At 44.3% G+C, this 19933-nt stretch overlaps 1 protein-coding gene across 4 annotated transcripts; it reads left to right on the top strand.

The window, feature by feature from the left end:
• The first annotated feature begins 77 nt into the window (after positions 1-77).
• snap47 (synaptosome associated protein 47) lies at positions 78-16230 on the top strand. 4 transcript variants are annotated; one of them, XM_063219310.1, is made up of 5 exons: positions 78-463; positions 778-1291; positions 1875-2392; positions 3173-3303; positions 14661-15340. In XM_063219310.1, exons 1-5 carry the CDS (start codon positions 448-450, stop codon positions 14730-14732), a joined length of 1251 nt encoding a protein of 416 aa, XP_063075380.1. In that variant the 5' UTR covers positions 78-447; the 3' UTR covers positions 14733-15340. The 4 variants fall into 4 exon arrangements, with proteins under 4 accessions (XP_063075380.1, XP_063075379.1, XP_063075378.1 ...); XM_063219309.1 differs by lacking the exon at positions 14661-15340 and adding an exon at positions 15436-16230 and having other exon boundaries at positions 81-463; positions 3179-3303; XM_063219308.1 differs by lacking the exon at positions 14661-15340 and adding an exon at positions 15436-16230 and having other exon boundaries at positions 82-463.
• Positions 16231-19933: the final 3703 nt, after the last annotated feature.

Below are 19933 nucleotides of genomic sequence, written 5' to 3'. Positions count from 1 at the left end.
TCTGTAAATTAAATCCTGTTGGAGGCGGACCTGTAACGGTACACTGTTCCGGGTACAAACCAGCAGGCTTGCTGTAATGGTCCTAGTTAATTTGTCATCAAGCCTGTCCTGTGCGTAAAGTGTAGTACTTTGACCCTGTCAAATGCTACGTTGTTTTTACTGGTGCAACATCAAGGCACCCATTGTGGAATGCAGACAGAATGGGTGCGCGCAAGCGTTTTCGGAACTGACTGTACATTTCAGTACGGACTGTAAATACGAGCGCTCCACGGACAGGGTAGCTTCCGTTTTCAGAACGCACAGCGCTTTTGCAGTGTTTATGTTGTCATGTCAAAAGGCTGTGATTTGACTTCGGTACGACAGCTGAGAAGTGAAGCTGCTCAATGTTGCCTAGATTTTCCAATATAGTATCAACGGTTGGAGCAGGCCTGTCATTGTGACATTGAAATGTGTAGTTTACAAGGTATGTGCCACAAAAACAGCCACCGTACGTGATTTGTTGTTTTCATATCTCGATACTTACGCAATTTGTGGAACGTCCTTTTATGCAACTCATAACATCACTTGTCAACAAGGTACTATGAATTAGCAACTTGTTTGTCAATAGAGTGCAATTGCGCGCATTATGCTGTGCTGACATAGTGACCTGTTTTGTGTCAAGTGTGTGCCATCCCTTTTGGCTCGTTTGTCCTGCTTTATTTTTGCTGTGTTTGAATCGTCAAAAGATTCATTCTTAGCTATGGTGTTCTGTGCCACACGTGGAATATTTATTTGAAGCCAGTTGGACACTCTTCAAGATGAGCCGTGACACTCCCATTCACACTTGGCCTGGCTCCTATTACATCAACAGTGAAAAGAGATGGGTTACTGGCAACCTTTCCCTGAGCCGAACCACTCTGCGCTTCATCGCGGAGCAGAGCAAAGACAGCCTGGCCAGCCTACGCCTCTCCCGCATCATGGAGATCAAGATGGAGTCCTCCAGCTTCATCTTTAGTACTCTGACCGTGCTAGAGGAAGGAAACATCAAACACTGGTTTGGGTCACTGCGCCCCAACCGAGTTGTAGTTTATAATGTACTGGAACACTTCTGGAGAGAGCGCCTGCTCTCCCCAACACAGAGCCGTGGGGCAGAGGCCCCCCTCAGCAAAGGCAGGGAGCTCATCAACTTGGTGTCAGGGGCCCAGCGGAGGTTGGAAGATGCAGGGAAGGTGCTAAACCACCAAGGAGAGCAGTTTGACAATGTCATGCAAGATCTGGACAAGATCGACTCCAATTTGGGTGTCGCAGACAAGTAAATAATATCAATTAACTCTTTATGTTGTTAGACTACAGTAAATTGATGGTTGCAGTGTAGCCCTCCTGTTTATATCTGATTCAGGTCTGCATTACACTGGCAAAACTGGCACAAATTCCCATTATATATTTTTAAAAAAGATTCATTTTATATGGATTTAGGAAAGGAGCTGCTTTCTAATTATGCCTAAACACCAAAACTTCTGGGGAAAATGTAAAGTTTATCCTTACTGTTTTCTTGCTGGGTGGCTTACTGTGTTAACCTTAATTCTACTCAATTAATGCATATAGCCATTTGTTTATGAGCATTCTCACATATAATGTTGTTTTAAAGCTGTCCGATAACTGAGGCACATACAGTATACCAGGTACCAGACTGACTGTTGGCCTTACGGACCACCACCATGCCACGCTTCGTAGACTAGATGTTTCTTCAAACTAGTCAAGCAGCTTTGTACCATAGCATTCATTAGACTAGGTTTGAAACCAGTTGCCTTTCATCATATTAGGTTAGCCTCATTGACAAAGCAAGGAATGATTATACATCTCGTTCTTTATTCTCTTGTATGAATGTACTGCAGGCTACTATCTGAACTGGAGTCTCCGCCGTGGTGGCCATTTGGAAAGCTGCCATGGAAGAGCCAACAAGACGCCAAGGCGGAGCAGGCTGCCAAGGCCACGTCTTCAAAGACCTCAGGGAAGGGGCCGAGGGTGATCACAACCATACCTGCCCTTGTGTCGAAGGGCGGAGAATCAGACTGGAAGCCTGGTTGCCTGGTGGTGCTGCTGTCCTCTCTGGAAATAAAGGATGCCAGCTCAAATGTGCTGCACCACTTTGAAAGGGACGAGGTGGACGATGTTAGGGTCCACAGTCCTTACGAAGTCAGCGTGCGACAACGGTTCATTGGAAAGCCTGATATCTGCTACCGGCTGCTCTCGGTCAAAATGGCGGATGCCCTGTCAGTGATGGAGATGCAGTACAAAAAGAAAATAGAGTTCACGGCTGAATATTCAGCCTTCCAGGCCAGCCCTGCCACAACGCCCGGTGCCACACTGGGGGAAGGGTCTGTGTGGGCAGCAGCCACAATCGCAGGTGCAGGTACATGGCTCTCCATATTATTCATGCACCATAATATTTGTCGTGACTTGCATGCATATGCACTGTGTGAATATTATATGTGATTCTACTGTATTGGGGTGGATGAGATTTTTATTTAACGAGGTGTCAGTGTGGTTTTAGGTTTAGGATTCCCGCATCTAACCATTCTGGATTAGTTTCCAAATTTATCACATAGGTCTGCAGTCATGCTATTTGGAAAGCTGAAAATGTCTGGCTGGGAGCCTAGCTATCCTCACGGTCACCCTGCTCAAATGTGAATTTCAAAATAAGGCATAGTCCCCATAGCCTGGTCCTGACCATCCCATAATACTACCATTTCATTTGGTAGTGCGGAGCCAAGTCTCTCGGCAGAAGTATGTAGGATGGTGCGCAAGGTTATAGTCCCCAGCCAGTTACATGCAGTCGAATTTTTTCACATGAAAAGTCTGCTTGTGAATTGTGCAATAAATACTCTTGGCCACATGGGGGCAGCTCAGCACTGTGCAGTCGTTCCCCGTTCAGAGAGTAAAGCTTGTACGATTCTTCGGCTGTCATTAGCAGCAGGTATCTATTTCAGCTGGCTATTTTGAACAACTTAATGAATGCATAGAGTGTGTTTCAAAATGTAAGTAAACATTTACTTTCTATAAAGATATTTTCAGGGCTTTCTGAAAATTGCTCCCAACACCCAACCCTGACCAATGAAAAAAAGTGAAAAAAAAATCAAAACAGTGTGAGTGTGCAGAAAGCCCCTTACGACTCAGCAGTATTTTTGTTCAGCTGCAGGGCCCAGCCAACTCAGGCTGGACACAGAGGTTCCCGTGGAGATCCCTGCTGGTGAGCTCACTCAGGTCCAAGTGCAGGTCCTCCAGCCCACCGTCACTGACGCAGAGGCCCAGGAGCTCAGACAGGTACGCGCATGCTGTCTGTCTGTCTGTCCGTCCGTCTGTATGTCTCTCTCCCTCTGCCTTTCTGTCTGCCTATTGGTTTTTTTTTTTCTGTCTGTCTTTCTGCCTGTCTGTTTTTCTTTCTATATGTCTATCAGTATGTCTACTATATCGGTTTGTCTGTCTATGTATCTGTCTGTCTGCCTGTAGGTCTGTGTCTGTCTGTCTGCCTGTCTCCCTTTCCCCCTTTCTTTCCCTCTGTCTGCCTGTCTGTCTGTCTGCCTGCCTGCCAGCCAGCCAGCCTACCTGGTTGAGATGCCTCCTGTACCTGCCTGCTTCTCTCTCTCTCCTTGCCTACTTGCCTTTCTGTCTGCGTGCCTGTCTGCAAGGCAGGGGTCACTCAGAGTGTGATGATATTTCTTCCCTTAAGACAGTCTCATTGCTGTTGAAATGTCAGCTTGGCCAACAATGACTCTGATGCTTCCTGCCATAGCTGGCAGTGGATAATCGCTCTACCTCCCAAGATACCGGTGCACAGAGAGTTCATAATGTCCAGTCGCAGGCCCGTTTCACAAAGCCATTTTCAAGTGCGGGAAGTGGGAGCTTTTCTCATCATGTATGTTTATCTGATTGAATCCCGAACTATTTAGTCTCGATTATTATGCCTCTTTTTTTGAAATGTGAGTATGGACAATGGAAACTCCAAAAGAGCTGCCATATCATGGCAGTAATTCTCTCTCAGCATCGTCTAGCAGCATGCACTTCCTGCCTAGTTATTTTTCAGAGAGGAAGCATCGTTTGGCATCAGACACTACTTTCTAGCAACTTGGCCTGTCTTGACAGAAGCTGCTCGTAGCCAAAATCTTTCGAGCCATGTTTTTTTTACACACAATAAAGATTCTGTACATTCTGCACAGAGAAGTCGTGAAATCCGTTAAAAAAGCCTCCCCCACCCCCCGTCCAGGCCTACTTCTGCTTGTTTGTGCGAGCGTCGTGTGCCCTCGAAGCCCCTCAGTACGCTTTAGTTTACACTTCACCTAGATTCAGCGGCGTGGAACAGGGGGGGAAAACCCTGACTCATTCTTAGAGCCCAGACCACTTGGGGGGCCCACCGGGGGCCCTCCCATGGAAAATATTTTTCTTCTTTCATTTTTTTAAACATTATTTTAAAAATAATGTCAATACATGTTGGTAATTTATGTAATTCCAATGTTCTCTGGAAATACATCTGTTGAATTGGATATACTGCAAATCGGCTATATTCTATATCAGACACCCCCATTATCACGCATTGGTTTAGTCCGCCCTCTCGCGGACTTTTGATTGTACAATATGCGGAATCAACACTCACTCACGTCATTATTATTAGGCATTAAACGCAGCAGCCGGTTAGCAATGAAAGACTTCTAAAACACCAGGCTTTCACAAAAAGAATAGAAAGGCAAGAGAGACAGGGGAAACAAAATGAAGGAAAGCAACTGCAGCTGATTTCTTGCAAGAAAGGTGAGCCCAAATGTCAAAATTACAGCCTACAAAGTAGGATACCTAACTAGCCTATCCCATTACCATTCCGTGTGGCCTTCTGTGATAGCCGATGTCAAATGAAAAAAATAATCTCATTTTATCATTGTGAACCCATATTTGTCTTTGATAGGCCTATATTCATAACAAGTGTCCCAAAAGACCAACATGGGTCGATGTTGGTTCAAATATCCAAATTATAGCAAAGCCTAGGCTATTTGTAAAATGAATCTCACTCAATTTCAGAAAATGTCACGAACGTGAAGATGCCCCCTGTCGCAGCAGGTGCAAATGGTGTGAACTTGAGAGAAGGTGAGCCTATTTTAGCTAATATCATAGTCTTGAAGAAAAGCGGTTTCTCAACCGGGTGCAATGCTGCCCGCCCTGGTCATCGAATTTGCAGATTGATTCTGTCGATATTAGTCGACGTCATATTCATCAGTTGCCAATGTCAAGGTGGCGGTGCGAACAGCTGTCAGTCTTGAACCTTCATTCTGCTTTTATTTTGCGGTCTCAAAGCTCTGGTTACTTGGCCATGTCTCTGACCATCTGACAACGCCCGTTATAGCTGAAGTGTGGTAAAATAATGACGAGATTTTTGACGGGGCACCAGTCTGCGTTTGAATGTTGCTGACGCCATTCTAATCTGCGCAAAGCGCAAGAGATGACCCTGTTTGCATAGCGCAAGAAAAGAGGCAGAGTAGCCTACCTACCTCCGTGCTGAGCAGGTAGCCTATCTGCATTGAGTGCTCATGAAAATTACAAGCTACTGTGAAATAGTTACTGGCCCATTTAAATCTGAAAGTATATGTAGTAGCCTAATAAATAATGATTTCAAAGAAATAAATAGCCTAGGCTAATAGCCTTACTAGGTTCGGGGTGCCCTGACTTTCAAAGGTTGAGCGACATCAAATCCAAACAGCGATACTTTTGTTCTATTTAGGCTACTCTGCTTTACCGCAGGTTTTAAGCGACATTTCGAAGTCAGCTTCTACCGGCACAGCTGACTCTCTTTTCCTTGCTCTCCCAAACACTGATACGGGCAAACGTGACGTGCGTGCGGGGCAGTGCGAGTGAACGAATGTGCGCGCGAGCGCCTGTGTTTCTGTTCAGCGATGCACATTGAAGAAAGTACAGTTCAACATATCAATGTCTCGTGTGTCCATAGTGCACGAAACAGTAGGCTGGAAGCATTGTGAAAAGAGATTTGTCAGTCTCTCTCCTCCCCCTCACACCATAGTGATGAAGTGATTAAATGTCATCCCTATGAATATGATAGCCTACTTTTCATAACTGGTAATGTGAAAGATTTAAGACATTTTATATTTTAGTATGTCTATTATGTCATATGATTGAAGATGAGAACGATTCAAGTGAAGGAGAGGAAAGCATAGAGGGGTATTCTGAGGAAGGCAAGAAGGATGACAATATCAGGAGGTAGGCGCGCGCACGGGGGGGGGGGGGGGGGGGGGGGGTGTTGGGTTGTTTAGGTTGGGGTGTGTGTAGGGGGGCCCATGGAAGAGGTTGTTCCTAGGGCCCCAAATTTGGTGCTACGCCCCTGCCTAGATTATAGCGGAGGGTGCTGCAACCACACTTGAGATGGGCAGGGTGGAGTATTTAGGCCCCCGGTAATCATGCCCATGCCCGGATGGCCACAATGTTTGCAGCGTCTCTGCTGAACATCTGCTCTGTATTTATTTATCATAGAAGTGGAGATGGCAGGAGGAGGGTTGATGGGGAGGGTGTCAGTTGACGTCTCAGCCCCTCATTACGAATCTTAAGAACCCAATTTCTCCTCTTGACATGTCACCTACTGTTAGATAATTGCACTGCAGAGTAAATATTGAGCTACTGCGTTCATTTCTAAGCCCTGATCAACATGTGCATGTCTGTTCAGTTTGCCTCATGTGCTAGTTTCACCAGGAGTGTAAATAGAAAACTGAGCCTAATCAGCTACAAAGCATCGTTTAAATGGTGCTTATGCCCTGAACATATGCCCTTCACTTTTCAGGCTATTATGCCAAAGGATAGTTCAAAAGGGTTGGAGCAGGCGTCCCCCAACCGTTTTTTTCTTCCTTTTAAGGGTGCTGACCAAAATATTGTAAAACTGAAAAATGAAAAAAGGTCGCACCATGCATAGGTTTCTTTATTACACAGACGCATTTCGGCGCTCTGCCTTCCACAGTGCACACTGAGGAAGGCAGAGGGCCGAAACGCGCCTGTGTAATAAAGAAACCTATGCATGGTGCGACCTTTTTTCATTTTTCAAAGGATAGTTCAACCCATGGCCAGATTGGCCATAGGGCATACAGGGCATTTGCCGGTGGACTGTTGATGATTTTGGCCTGGACCTCCCCTCAATGTAGTGGTATCAGTCCTCAAGTGGCTACAGCTGATCTCTCGGAGTCAGATTTCAACATTCATTTTAGCTGTTGTTGTGAAAATAGCTCATTATAGATGTCTAAAAATGTTCTCACAGGATTCATTGCCTCTCTCAATGCCTGGCAGACACTTCTTGGCGGAAAATGCCTTGCCTGTTTTTTTTGTCCCAGGCCAGCCGTGGTTCAGACTACTTTTTTCAGCGGGCCACATATACAAATTGATATTCAAAATGTGTTTCAAAAAATAATACATGTATACCGGTACCTAATCCATCCTAATGCAGCCAGGGATTGGTGGATAGTAGGGTGAGTAATAACTGTATTACCAGCGGTCAGGGCGAAATACAAACTGCAGTTGTGAAGCAGATGTTACAGTGATTTGCTTATTGGCTCCCCTGTGCCTTGATGACCTTACCGAGGCCTTACAGTGGCCAAGCCTGTGAGAGCCTCTAAGGTCATCGTGTGGGAGTGTACTGTTACTGTATTTCATTGCCAAAAAGTATGATTTAGCCAGTGTATTATAGTGTAATCTTTGCCTGGAATATCAAAATATTGTTCAAAATTTAGTCATGGGTGAGATAGTATTAGCAGACCCTCATCACATATTCCCAAGTACATTAAATCTATTTTTCCCCCCCCCCCCCATACCCCCACCCCAACAGGATCATATAATGTGCTTAAGGCCTGCTGAACATATTTTGTGTCTTCTTGGTTTTGGTGTCACCGGCCGGTTGTGGTCAGCAGACTGTAGGCTCTCTGTGTTGGTGTCGATTGCGCGGGCACCTAGTAAAAGGGTTTTCCCTCCGTCCACATGCACACACACCCATTAATGTCATCATGCCCGTGCCCACTAAGCTTTCGGTGTAGTAAGCGTCTGCTTCGGAGGGCCTTACTGGGAACGGCATGGCACATGGCAGCCAGACATAAACACTGACGCATAATCACTCCATCATTTCTCCTTTAACACGTTATTATGGGTTGCAACAGAATGTTGCTCTGTATGTTAAAACCATTTCAAAACACAATATTATTGCTGCGACCAAAGATAATTTATGGTTGGTGAACCATTACAGGTATCGCTTTCAGTTCAGGATGTGTTAGGGTTTGGAAATGCAAGAAGCAGTAATATGTGAAAATGTGATGAGGAGCAGGGAACGAAAAGTCCCAGAGGCATCCGGGCCTTTTGGCCATCATGTGATCTTGTTTTTAACCAAACATTCGAGTTTCTCTGGGGATGCAACGTCTCTCTGGAAACCGAATGCATGTTGACAACATGGCTGTTTCATACCCCTGCCCCATCATGTCTCGTGTTAAAATCAACAGCTACCTGTAAAACCGAGCAGTGTACCCTTGCTAAATACAGCAGTATATACATATTTGTTTTAAACATAAATCTTATGTATGTACTGTATGTAATGTATTTAAACCAAGCCCTGCGCAGCCATGATGTAGTGCTTGTAAATGACTCCAGTCGCTATGATTTGGCATTCATGTCTGCTCAGTAGTAGTTGATGTAGATCACTTTCAAGGTTAATTATGTTGAAAGTCGATCATGGAGGGGGAAACAAGTGTGGTCACAAAAACTTGGCATACAGAGGTGCCACTCAGACCCTCGAGTTCAAAGAGACAAGCTTACTTTAAGAGTGTGTGTGTGATGGTGAATTTAATGCTTTGAGCAAACCATTTATATGGCAGATTTTTTCTCAAAAGATTGTTTTGTCATGTAAATGACCTTTGTCTTGATATCAGTGATCAAACAAATTCATCATATCCCTGACATTTTTTTTTCAAGTTCAAAATAAAAAGCCTTTATTTTCTCCTATCATTGCCCTTTTCTTTTACTGATAAGTTTCAATAGTGGTCCTTTAAACTTCAAAAGGTGAAATTTTCACTTTATTACAATTTAGACCACTCCTATTTGCCAGTAAGTAGTGTGAGCGTCACTGAGAAGCACATGAAAGCCCTTTAATATAATTTCCTTCTTTATTTAAGATAATCTTGGTGATATAGTGGAGTGCAATAGCATCAGAGTACTGTAGCTGACCACACAGCCGTGTGTATAGCAGTGTCCATTTCTGTTAAACAAGTTCTTTGTTCTGCGCAATGGTTACCTGCCCATGGAGTTTACCTTTATATTATATTTAAAGGCTCTATTCATGGAATTTGTGCTATTTGAAGTGCCCATGTAGGGGAAGCATATTTTATTTAAAAAGATGATTTGTTTGGCAATGGTCACTGCCCACCACCAGATAACGTTTAGAGCTATAGACAGGTAACGATTTGGCCGGTATATTACTCTACATCTCTGCCCAAGATAGAAGCTAGTGTGGCAAGATTGGACAACTAGGGGTTAATCAGTTACTGCTACAACTTCTGAAATAAAACTTGCATTACACTTCACTATGACACAAACATTGCACACAGTGTTTTCAACAGGGCTAATTTGAATGTTCATTTTACTGTTTTGGGACACAGTTGCAATTGTGTGTATGTTCATGTGTGTATATAGTTTGTCAATTCATCATACTGTTAGTGACGGCTGCACCAGTACATGTACGGTATTACAATTGTAAGCCTGTTGTTGAATGGAACAGTACACAGCCAGAGTACAGGTTTAAGGAATGGAAAAGACTGTCTTGGATTTTTTTTTTTGGTCTTCTGCACACAAAAGCATTTAAAGCTTTCTGACACGCTAGAGAAAGTTTAAGTAACTTTCTGGTGCTCTTGTTTAACTCTCTTGTACGCACCAGAAATATTTACAATTTTGTTCTTTCCCTGTGTCACTCTGGGGGTTCCGTAGTGAATTATCCAAATTTCTCAGTTCAGTTGAAGCTCTCTAAGCATTAATGTAAACAGAAAGCTCACTAAAGGAAATCCTTTCTGTATATTTCCAGAGATTATAAACTATTCCCTTTCTTTCTGCACTGTGTTACTGCTCCAGTAAAATTGGTCTGATAATGCCATAAAACTCATGTCGTTTATATGGAATTTTGACTTTGTACACCTCAGCTATGGCTCAAAATGTCTTGTGATATTTCCATTGCTATATTACGATTACGCCCTCATCACAGAATGACAATATTCCTGCACATAAACAGTCAAGGTAGTTTCTATTTCTCTAGTCGAGGCATTTCTAGCGGTATCAATTATGTGTAATGTAGGAGGCAGGTCAACTTGTGCAATGTGTACTAAGGAGATTCATTATTTGGGTCATTTCACGTGAAATCAGACACTTTGGGGCCCAACCGACACAGATTTTAATATAACTAGGTGTGCAACAGTTATTTGCAGTACTACCTACACTCCACTGAGTCAACAAATTAAGCAGGTGATAAAACAACATTGGCATGTTCTGAAGGCGGACCCCACATGCGCAGAACTTTTCCCCAACCCACCACTATTTGCTCACTCCAGATCCCCAAAATTTAAAAGACTGGCTGGTCCACTCGGACACATTCGATATTTCCTCACATCCACGTGAACGCCTCGATAACCTTACATGTTTTTTCCCATGTCGAAATTGTATGTCATGTACTTCCATCACTAAGACTAACACATTTACTAGTAATTCCACGGGTAAACAATACACTATAAGAAAATTCATTACATGTAACTCTACTCTGTTGTGTATTTGTTATACTGTCCTTGTGGGCTTCAGTACACTGGCTGCACTCGTAGACAATTACGGGTGCGCCTTAACGAACACCGCAGTGCCATCAACAGGCAAGACCCCAAGTCACCACTAGCGCGGCACTTCACTGAAGCAAACCACTCTGCTGCTGATCTGAAATGTATGGGAATAGACAGAGTCTTTTCCACACGCAGGAGGAGCGTCTCAGGCCAGACGCTCCTGCAGTGTGAAGCCCGTTGGATCTATTACTTGAAAACTTTACATCCACATGGACTTAATGATGATTTCGACTTGTCCTGCTTTTTATAAAGCACTATGTATTTATCTGAGAATGTTCATTCTGCTGTACATATATCCATCCATGGATTTCCTGGTTTAGTTTTCTTATTTATGTATATATTTTCATTTATTTCATTTCATAATATGTTTTCTCTTTTGTATTTGACCTCGTGATAGTATTTATTTACTTCCTTGAGCGCACAGTCCAACCAACCCTGCAGTGCGTAGGGTGATTGACAGGCGCACCGCCTATTAGACGCATAGGCCTACTATAAATACACACATTTCCTGTATATATGGTTTGCACTGATGAAGGTCTGAGGACCGAAACTTTTGCACCACCACTTGGAAACACCTTTCCTGCATCGGCAACTCTTGGTTTGCGAGTTCTCTTCTTCCTCCTGTGTTCTACAATACCCAGAACCCACGCACCCACAAGGCCTGGAGTAATTGGTGCGACACCCTTCCTGACCTAACTAATATAACTAGGTGTGCCTTTTCAGTTGCAAGGTTGAACCCCAGAACGGCATTTTCATGAATCTTGCACTCTTACTAAGGGAGAAACGGACTATGAAACATTTAATTAAGACAGTGGGACACTATACATTCATGCTTGATTATATCAGTCAATTTAAGTCACGAAGAGATGGTTTTTATGCTGTTTGAAAGCTCTTTGCGGGCTCTTCAAAATGCACAAACAGCATGGAACATACCGTTCATCCAAGTAGGAATTAGTCAGTCATTTTAGAGATACAGTAATGTGACAAAGAATGAAATGAGTTGTAATAAAGTAGTAATAGAGCTCTGTTAGAGAAGAGTACCCCACCTGACACTCCACCAAAATGCTAATGTTAGTTTGGGCAGAGTGTCAGGTGGAGTAACACATGTCAGGTGGGGTAATCTACTTTAACACTACCCTATTACTATGTTACTACAACTCATTTCCACCTATAAATCACAATCTCTGAAATGGCTCAAGAACCAAACATCATACTTAAGTGCTTTACTTCAGCCCTATTGCATATACTTCACCTTCACCGAAGCTCCTGTAGTTTCATTATTTTCGCATAATTTTGTTAATTGATTTGGACATGCGATGTTTGACCCGATTTTGCCATGATTTGTCAGTTGCACGAATTTGGGAGTCAAGCCGATTTTTGGCTCAATCGGAGGTCAATCATGAGTCTTGCATCGTGTATTGTACAACAAGCGATTGGGCGCAAGAAAATCAAAACCGTTTGAAATTTGACACTTCATTTCACACTATCCATGCATAAAAACGCACAAATTGTCAGGTCAGCGCAATTCGCCCTTGAGCACATCCTCGCCTCCACCTCAGGTGCACTTTTCCCTTCCATGTTTTTTTTGTCATTTGCAGTTCCAAAACTCAAGTCTTTCATACAGTATGAGCACTCTGGTCACATCCGACCCTTGGATCGTATAGTGTGAGTTGTGAGATGTGAACTTTTAAAACGTGCAATTCACTCATACATGTGAACAGGAGTTGAATACCCGCGACTGAAAGTATCGCACAGTGTATGCCCAGCCTAATGTTAACTCATATATACTTTTTAAAAGAGGTATATAGTACCTAGAAGCCTAAAACAAAATGGCTAATGTAAACAAGCTATGAATATTATGTAAAGATTACTTTTTTGTCACATTCGTCAGATGTCACCACCATCAGGTTTTGTGTATGATGGTGGTGACAAAAAAAGTTTCCAAATGTGTCTCAGTGGAGGTGTAGATATGGGGATCACAATGAATAATACTAATATATCTTGTAATGTTTCTTTAACCAGCACAATTCCGTCACATGTGGAGCTGACCCCTGTCATCAACGTCAGATTGGTGTCACCAAAGTCACCAACATTAGTGGGAGTTTTACATGTTTTGAGGTGTTTTAAGAATATGCTTACCATATATAGGTACAATGCTGTTGAATTATTAAAATAATTACTCAATATTTAATTTAATGGTCTCTGACGGGGTTGACAAAAACAAGTTAGAGCCTATTTTATGAAAAGAGTAAAATATAGGGAGGTTATTCCAATACATTGCTACACACTGTTTTAGTAACATTTTCAAGAGTCAACGTTATGTTGTGTTATATTATGTATATTATATTATATTATATTATATTATGTTATATTATATTATATTATATTATATTATATTATATTATATTATATTATAACCTTGGTCCATGTTGCAGTGCATGGGCCTCTGAGCAGAATACACCCACTGGTGCCAGACAGTCAGTCCTTCAGTGCCAACTGCAGTCTACCATAGAGGCAACAGAACGTGTGTAGTTGTGAACATTACAGAATCTTTTACATCCATCAACATTTACGCACACTCATTAGAGGAGACATAATAAGCGTAATATAAACACAACACGCAGCGCTATCAAACCGTATGAGATACATTTACCGCATGTTTCTTTTAAAAAAAAATATTATGTAGCACTGTTAGGGGTGTGCCATTAGTTCATGCTGACGGTCGTCTGCAATAAATAGGTTATTACCCATATTCAATGTCTTGTAAACACCTAAGCAAACAGGGCGCAATATATGCTGTTGTCACCAAACCAGCAAGGAAATAGCATCACTCCGCATGACAGCCTGGCACAGCACTGAGAGTCTGTGTGTCTTGTTGGTTTGTCCATGACTGCTGATTGGTGAAAGCTGTCATAATGTCATTGGGTTTGTGTGTGTGTTGGACGGCGTAATATTAGTGCAGAAACCACAGTGGTAGGGGTTGGAGTGAGTGTTTATTAGATTTTACTTGGCACGTCGGGGTTTATTTGAGTTGTTCCATTGACCATAACATACACCGGCCATTTTCGGAGCTCAGCAGATGGGGCTGTGTTGTGCACTGGACATGCTGTGCGTTTTTTTATACACACACACACACACACACACACACACACACACACACACACACACCGTGATGCCGTAAACTACTATATTTGGACTGCCTGCGGTGTGCCAAGTTAGCTCCATGGTGGCAGTGTGTTGAACCCACCTGCAGCAGGAGAGAGCAAAGCTGGCTCAGCATGGTTTGAGAGGGTACACCGGCATGAATACGTGTTGTTATGGCAACCTAACCCTAACATGGCCATAGAGGAGGCTGAGTTGTGGAGTCAAGAGTCAGTCTCTCTCTCTTAAGGCATGTTGTAAAAACGGTACAGTGGTGGGTTTGAAATATTTACTTCTTTTCTAGGCTAATAGTGGGCGATATTCTTGAGCATTGTAATGGTGCGTGTGAGTGTGAGAGAGAGAACATACACTTGTGTTATATGTTTTTCTTTTTCTTTTTTCATTTATCCTTTATTTAGCCAGGATTGTCCCATTGAGACTAGAGTCTCTTCTGCCAGGGAGTCCTGGTAAAAATGTTGTGTGTGTGTGCGTGTGTGTGCGTGTGCGTGTGTGTGTGTGTGTGTGTCATTACATGTGGAAGGTGGTGTGTATCTGTTTGTTTGTGTGTGAGAGCATACGCTTGTGTTATGTGGTGTGTGCGTGTCATTACATGTGGTGTGTGTGTGTGTCCGTGTGTCCGTATGTTAGGCTGCATCAAACACCCCTATGTTTCAAAATCCTGCTCTATTTGTACAGTATTGTTCCTTAGTACTAACATAACTCCTTTGTAAAATCTTAGCAAATTTGGCCAGTGTTAAAGAGTGGCACAGTAGGCTTAGTGAATGATTTCAACAAAATGTGTGAAAGGTGACATTTTTAGATAAGTTTGATCAGAAGTATTGTGCATGTTTTTGCAGCCTTCCTTTAGCAAGGTTTTAACCGCTATGCGCTAACCTTTTAGCCATGTTCGAACACCCATGTAGCCATGCTTTAGCCATCTTTTGGGTGCTTGTTGTTCCGCAGAAATGGAAAGGCAACTGGAGCATTCTTTCAAATGTTATCTCTTACTAGTTGCAATCAAAACAGTTTCAAAACAAACTTTGCAATGATTTTGCTAAAAACATCTATTCCCTGCAATTCAAAATTTCAAGCCTATTGTGCCACCCTTTAATATGAATCAAATTTGCTAGACATTTGCGAGGAAATTATGGTTGTGCAAGGGAACGCTACTGCAAGAGCAGAGTGTGATTTTGCAAAGTTTTGATTTTGTAGGGGAATTTGATGCACCCTAGCATGCATGTGTGCGTGCATGTATCTGCTTTGTTGTTGCATTTGCAGGGTGTGTTGCCTGTGTGTTTTGTGAACATTTGTGTGTGTGTGTGTGTGTGTGTGTGTGTGTGTGTGTGTGTGTGTGTGTGTGTGTGTGTGTGTGTTTGTGTGTTTGTGTGTGTGTGTGTGTGTGTGTGTGTTCTGGTGTGTGCAGATGCTGTTGCAGCTGAAGAGTCTGGCGCTGGAGGCTGAGACTGAGCTGGAGAGGCAGGACGAGGCTCTGGATGCCCTGGTGTCCTCCACCGACCGCGCCACCATGACCATCGACAAGCACACGCGCCGCATGCGGAAGCTGCTGTGACCTCCCCATCCCCATCCCTCATGCCCTCATCTGTAAGTCCACAGCAGAAACACTCTACTCCACTGCGCTGCAGGCAGTTAACGACCCCATGTTTTAAAGCCTAGGCTATTATCACGTCCAAATTTCATTATAAAAAGGAAAAAAGATGTGATTGTGCCATATACGGTGGTTAAAAAGCCTTCTGGTTGCGACACAGGGAGAGCATTTGTATGACAAAATACAAGTGTTTAAAGAATTAATTATTGTTTTTTTGTTTGTTTTTTTGTTTTTTTTTACTGCCCATGCTGACAATCACGAGTGTCCCAAAATGATCCCCCAGCTTTACATACTGTACTGCATGTCATACATGAGTGCCTGTTTAGGGTTTTGAGCCGCTACACTTTCAAACATGGACTACAGATAGATGGAGCAAAACAAGACTTCCTATGAATCCAAATGGACTGATAGATTGATATGAAGCCTTCATCTCTCAACCCTAAATATGCACACACATGAATTTCAACAGCTCTCCAGCTCCATGCACCTGTTCATATTTAAACCTTGACTGTATATTTGTTAAATGAAAGGGGCAAAAGTCCCATGATGTAATTTTTGTCCTTTCTGTATTGTAACGGTTTGTGAACAAGTTCAATAAACTCCCATGCTCCATACGAAGACCACTGTTAGTCTGCTATGTTCAAACACTTTGTTGCTATAGCGATCTCCTTTCCACAACTCAATGTGTATCAGTCAACACAACAGTCACATGACCAAGCTCAGTGATTGAAGACAGGCTGGGATATACACCCTCAGTAAATGAGCACGCTTGTTATGAAGTTGCAAAGCGAATGTCAAAACACTGGCTGGCTGGATTTCGGAAGCTATTTACCCCGGTGATGGCAGAAACTGGCGTTGACTGAGACCGGGGGCTGACTTTTGTAAACAGGCTTCGCATACTTCCACGCGGCGCCCTGTCATTATAACATCCTGTTGGCATCGGGGGCTTCACATCTGCTCGCCACCCTGGCGTGCGGCTTTAATGAGCGGGACCACCGTGCGCCAGCCAGCGGAGCCAGATTGGATTTCACTTGGCAGGCAGGCAAGCCCGGCACTACACGGCCATGCAGCGGCCCGCTGTCGCAGCCGAAAAGGAAACCCTTCCTGAAATGACTTCAGAGGCGATACACCGCGCAAGTGGAGCGGAGTCGAGTCAGGCCTCCCGAACGCTGTGTCTGCTGCTCGCGCTCGCGCTTGCTCTCTCCCTCACACTGGGCCAGTAACCAGTTGGAGAATCCGTAATTACGCTGAGGTGTAAAGGAGGGGGGGGGGGGGGGGCTGCATGTGGTGTGGGGGTGGGGGTGTTTCTGGATTCATTGATCCCTTTGAGCAGAAAGAGTAGCAGCAGTAACTCTACGTTTGGGTGTTTTGGTCTCCTCAAAGGAGCAGGGGAAGTGGACGGATGTTGGAAAAGGCCACTGGAAGGTTATGTTGATGTTGGATGGAGTGGCTGTGGCGGAGGTGCCTTCATACCGCTCACAGTGTAGCTGGCTGTGGTGCGGGCCACAACAAAGTCAAGGAGAAATCCTGAGTCTACCGCTTTGTTGCTAACCACTCTACCTGTTCTGAGGGCCAGCTGTTTTCCAGCCTCCTCCATGGCTCACCATCCACCTTCCACCTTTTCCTCATTAGGATCTCTGTAATCCCTCATCAAGTTGTTGCTAACAGTGACAGAGTTCAACATTCAACACGACTACCAGTACTTAGGTTTTTCACGCACATTACATTTGGCGTTGTCGGTCTTCTCTACATGGTGTTGTTTAGGATGGCAGACAACATCAGAGCCAAGGCTGTCCTCTCGCTGGGCTGCCGGAAAGAATGTCTCTTACTGCAGCATGGAGAAATGCACCTCATGGCGATGAGAATTCCACTGCCTAAAAACAGGGGCAGGACAGAATGAACACATAACTGGCGTGGTCAGGAGCAGCCATGCAATAAGAGGAAGTGGCGGCGGTCTCGTCTGACCACAGATACATGAGATCCGGCGTTGCCTTTCCAGCGGATGGTGCAGAGACACCAGGGATTTCACTGGCCTTGACTTACAAGTCTGTTTACACCATGGTCCTGTGGTGAGCGGCTCCTGACTTTATAAGAGATGTCTCCATTGATGGTAAATCAATCAACTGTCCTGGGAAAATGTCTCGTTGCATTGCTGTGAGCGGAGGTTGAAGTTTGGTTCCCAACAGTGAAACAGCAGTGTGCCGGGTCACTTCTGGGTTTTGTTGTTCACATTTTGAAACGGCTACCGTTGCTTTACTGCTTTCATTCATGTTTTGGTGGAAGAAAAACACTTAAAAAAAAAAAACAGCATAGACTAGCAGTCTTACGATAAAACAAACCAGTTATCATAAAAGGGGAAATGCAAACAGCTCTTGTGAACAGGAGGCGTCTTAATATTTTTTTCCTGCTTTATTATTATTTTTTTAGCAAGCCAAAGCAAAAGCACAGCCCGTTCGTTATTTCAGCACCATTAGAACATGTCTGAATGCGAGAGCTCGGGCCTTTGACTCATGGCCTGGCTGGCCTGGCTGAGCTGCAGGTGCTGTTTCCTCTCTGCTGTTCTGTGGGAGGTTTGAGTTTCAGGAAATAGGGCTTGTTGGAACCGGGAAAGCAGGGAAAGGAGCAAGCATGGGGGGGGAGTAGGGATGGTGGTGGGGCGGGAGAGGTGGGGTGGGGGGGTGTCTGAAGGGTGGAGTCACCATGGCAAGCTGGGGGCCATGCAGCACTTTACAGCAAGATAAGGCACTTCTGTGCTAATTGCTCTTTTGCTTATGGGACCTGCCAGCAGAAGGTCGGCGCGTAGCGTAGCGTAGCGTGGGCATGCTTCCATGTGCACAATGTGTCTCTTGGCAATGGATTTTTTTTTTTGTTCTTTCTAAATACTGGAATTTAGCTTTGCCTTCATTTTGGTGTGCTGCAAATTAGTAGGGTTTAATGGAGGCTCAAACCGTAAGCTCACACACACACACACCCACATCCACAGATGCATCCTTCTCCGTGTTGCAGTGGCTGGGGCCCCCTCTACAGTCTCTACTGCACTCTACTGCACTTTCCTGCTGCTGGGAACCCAAATGGAGATGAACATGATATCATCAGCCTCCTGCACGTATTATTGTTATCTTTTCTTCGGTACTAAATGTGCCTGTGTTGTTTTGTTTCAATTTATTCATGAGAGGGCCTCTTTTCATCTCAGCTTGAGGGAGGCGCTGAGCGTGGGTCAGGCCAAGACAAACTCGGGGCCCTAAAAGAGCTGTCCCTCTCACGTTCGCCGAAAACAAGAGGGCACAGTTCAAGCTCTCAGATACAGTATCTATGTTCGTGCATTTTAATGATTATGCAGTATAGACATGCATGAGCGGCGATGGGGCGGGCTCTCCGTGTCTCACCCGTCGTCCACGTGTGCAAACACACTGCAGGCGCTTTTCAGCCGGAAAAAGGGGGAACGCATGCGCTCGCTCGGTTTAGCACAGCGGCTCGACGGCGCAGCTCTGTGTGGTCCCAGCCATTACTTAACATAGAGCTGTTGACATATAATGAAACGGTGGCTGGTGGCCAATATCTCCTAACACAGTGGATTTAGATAGGTGCCCTGAGTTTCACTGTGTCTGCTGGCTGTGAAGACAGGCTCTCCGTGGGCACAGCAGGGGGCAGCAATGGCCAAATCTAGGTAGCCCTAATCATTGTGTAGAATACACACACACACACACACACACACACACACACACACACACACACACACACACACACACACACACACACACACACACACACAACAAAACAAAATATACAGAGAGAGAGAGAGATACACACTATCTGTGCTACAAGTTTGTTAAGGTGTTAACCTATTTTCTTTCAAGACATTCCCAGTTATTCGACTTGATCCTCAAACCAGTAGTCACTGTTGTGTACAGGGAAGGTGAGAGGGGGCCAGTTGTCTGGGGCCCAGGGAGAGAGGGCTCCAGATTTTGCTCCTCATTACATTATATGGATGGGGGAGAATGGTCTCTTTCAGATTACTTTGTCCCAGGCCCGCCAAAAGCTGTCTGAGGCGCTGCTAGTTGTGAGCTCAAAGCCAATGTTGCTCCTGGAGCAGGGACGGGTGGGTGGTTGTTGTTATGTGCTCAGTGGCGCACCCTACTGCCCACACACTAATGACCTTCCTGCTGGCCTGCACGGCACCCTCATGGAGGTGCATGCCCAGCAGTGTGAATAAGGTATGCAGGGGAAAAAATGCACTCTGGCAAACAGGTTGCAGAATGGAGGTAATTTATCTGGATAATCTCAAAGCCATTAGACTCACATCACTCCATTAGGC

Source organism: Engraulis encrasicolus, chromosome 16 (genome assembly GCF_034702125.1).
Source record: "Engraulis encrasicolus isolate BLACKSEA-1 chromosome 16, IST_EnEncr_1.0, whole genome shotgun sequence".
Taxonomy (NCBI): domain Eukaryota; kingdom Metazoa; phylum Chordata; class Actinopteri; order Clupeiformes; family Engraulidae; genus Engraulis; species Engraulis encrasicolus.
The sequence above is the reverse complement of the archived record's forward strand: the minus strand, read 5'-3'. Positions and strand labels throughout refer to the sequence as shown.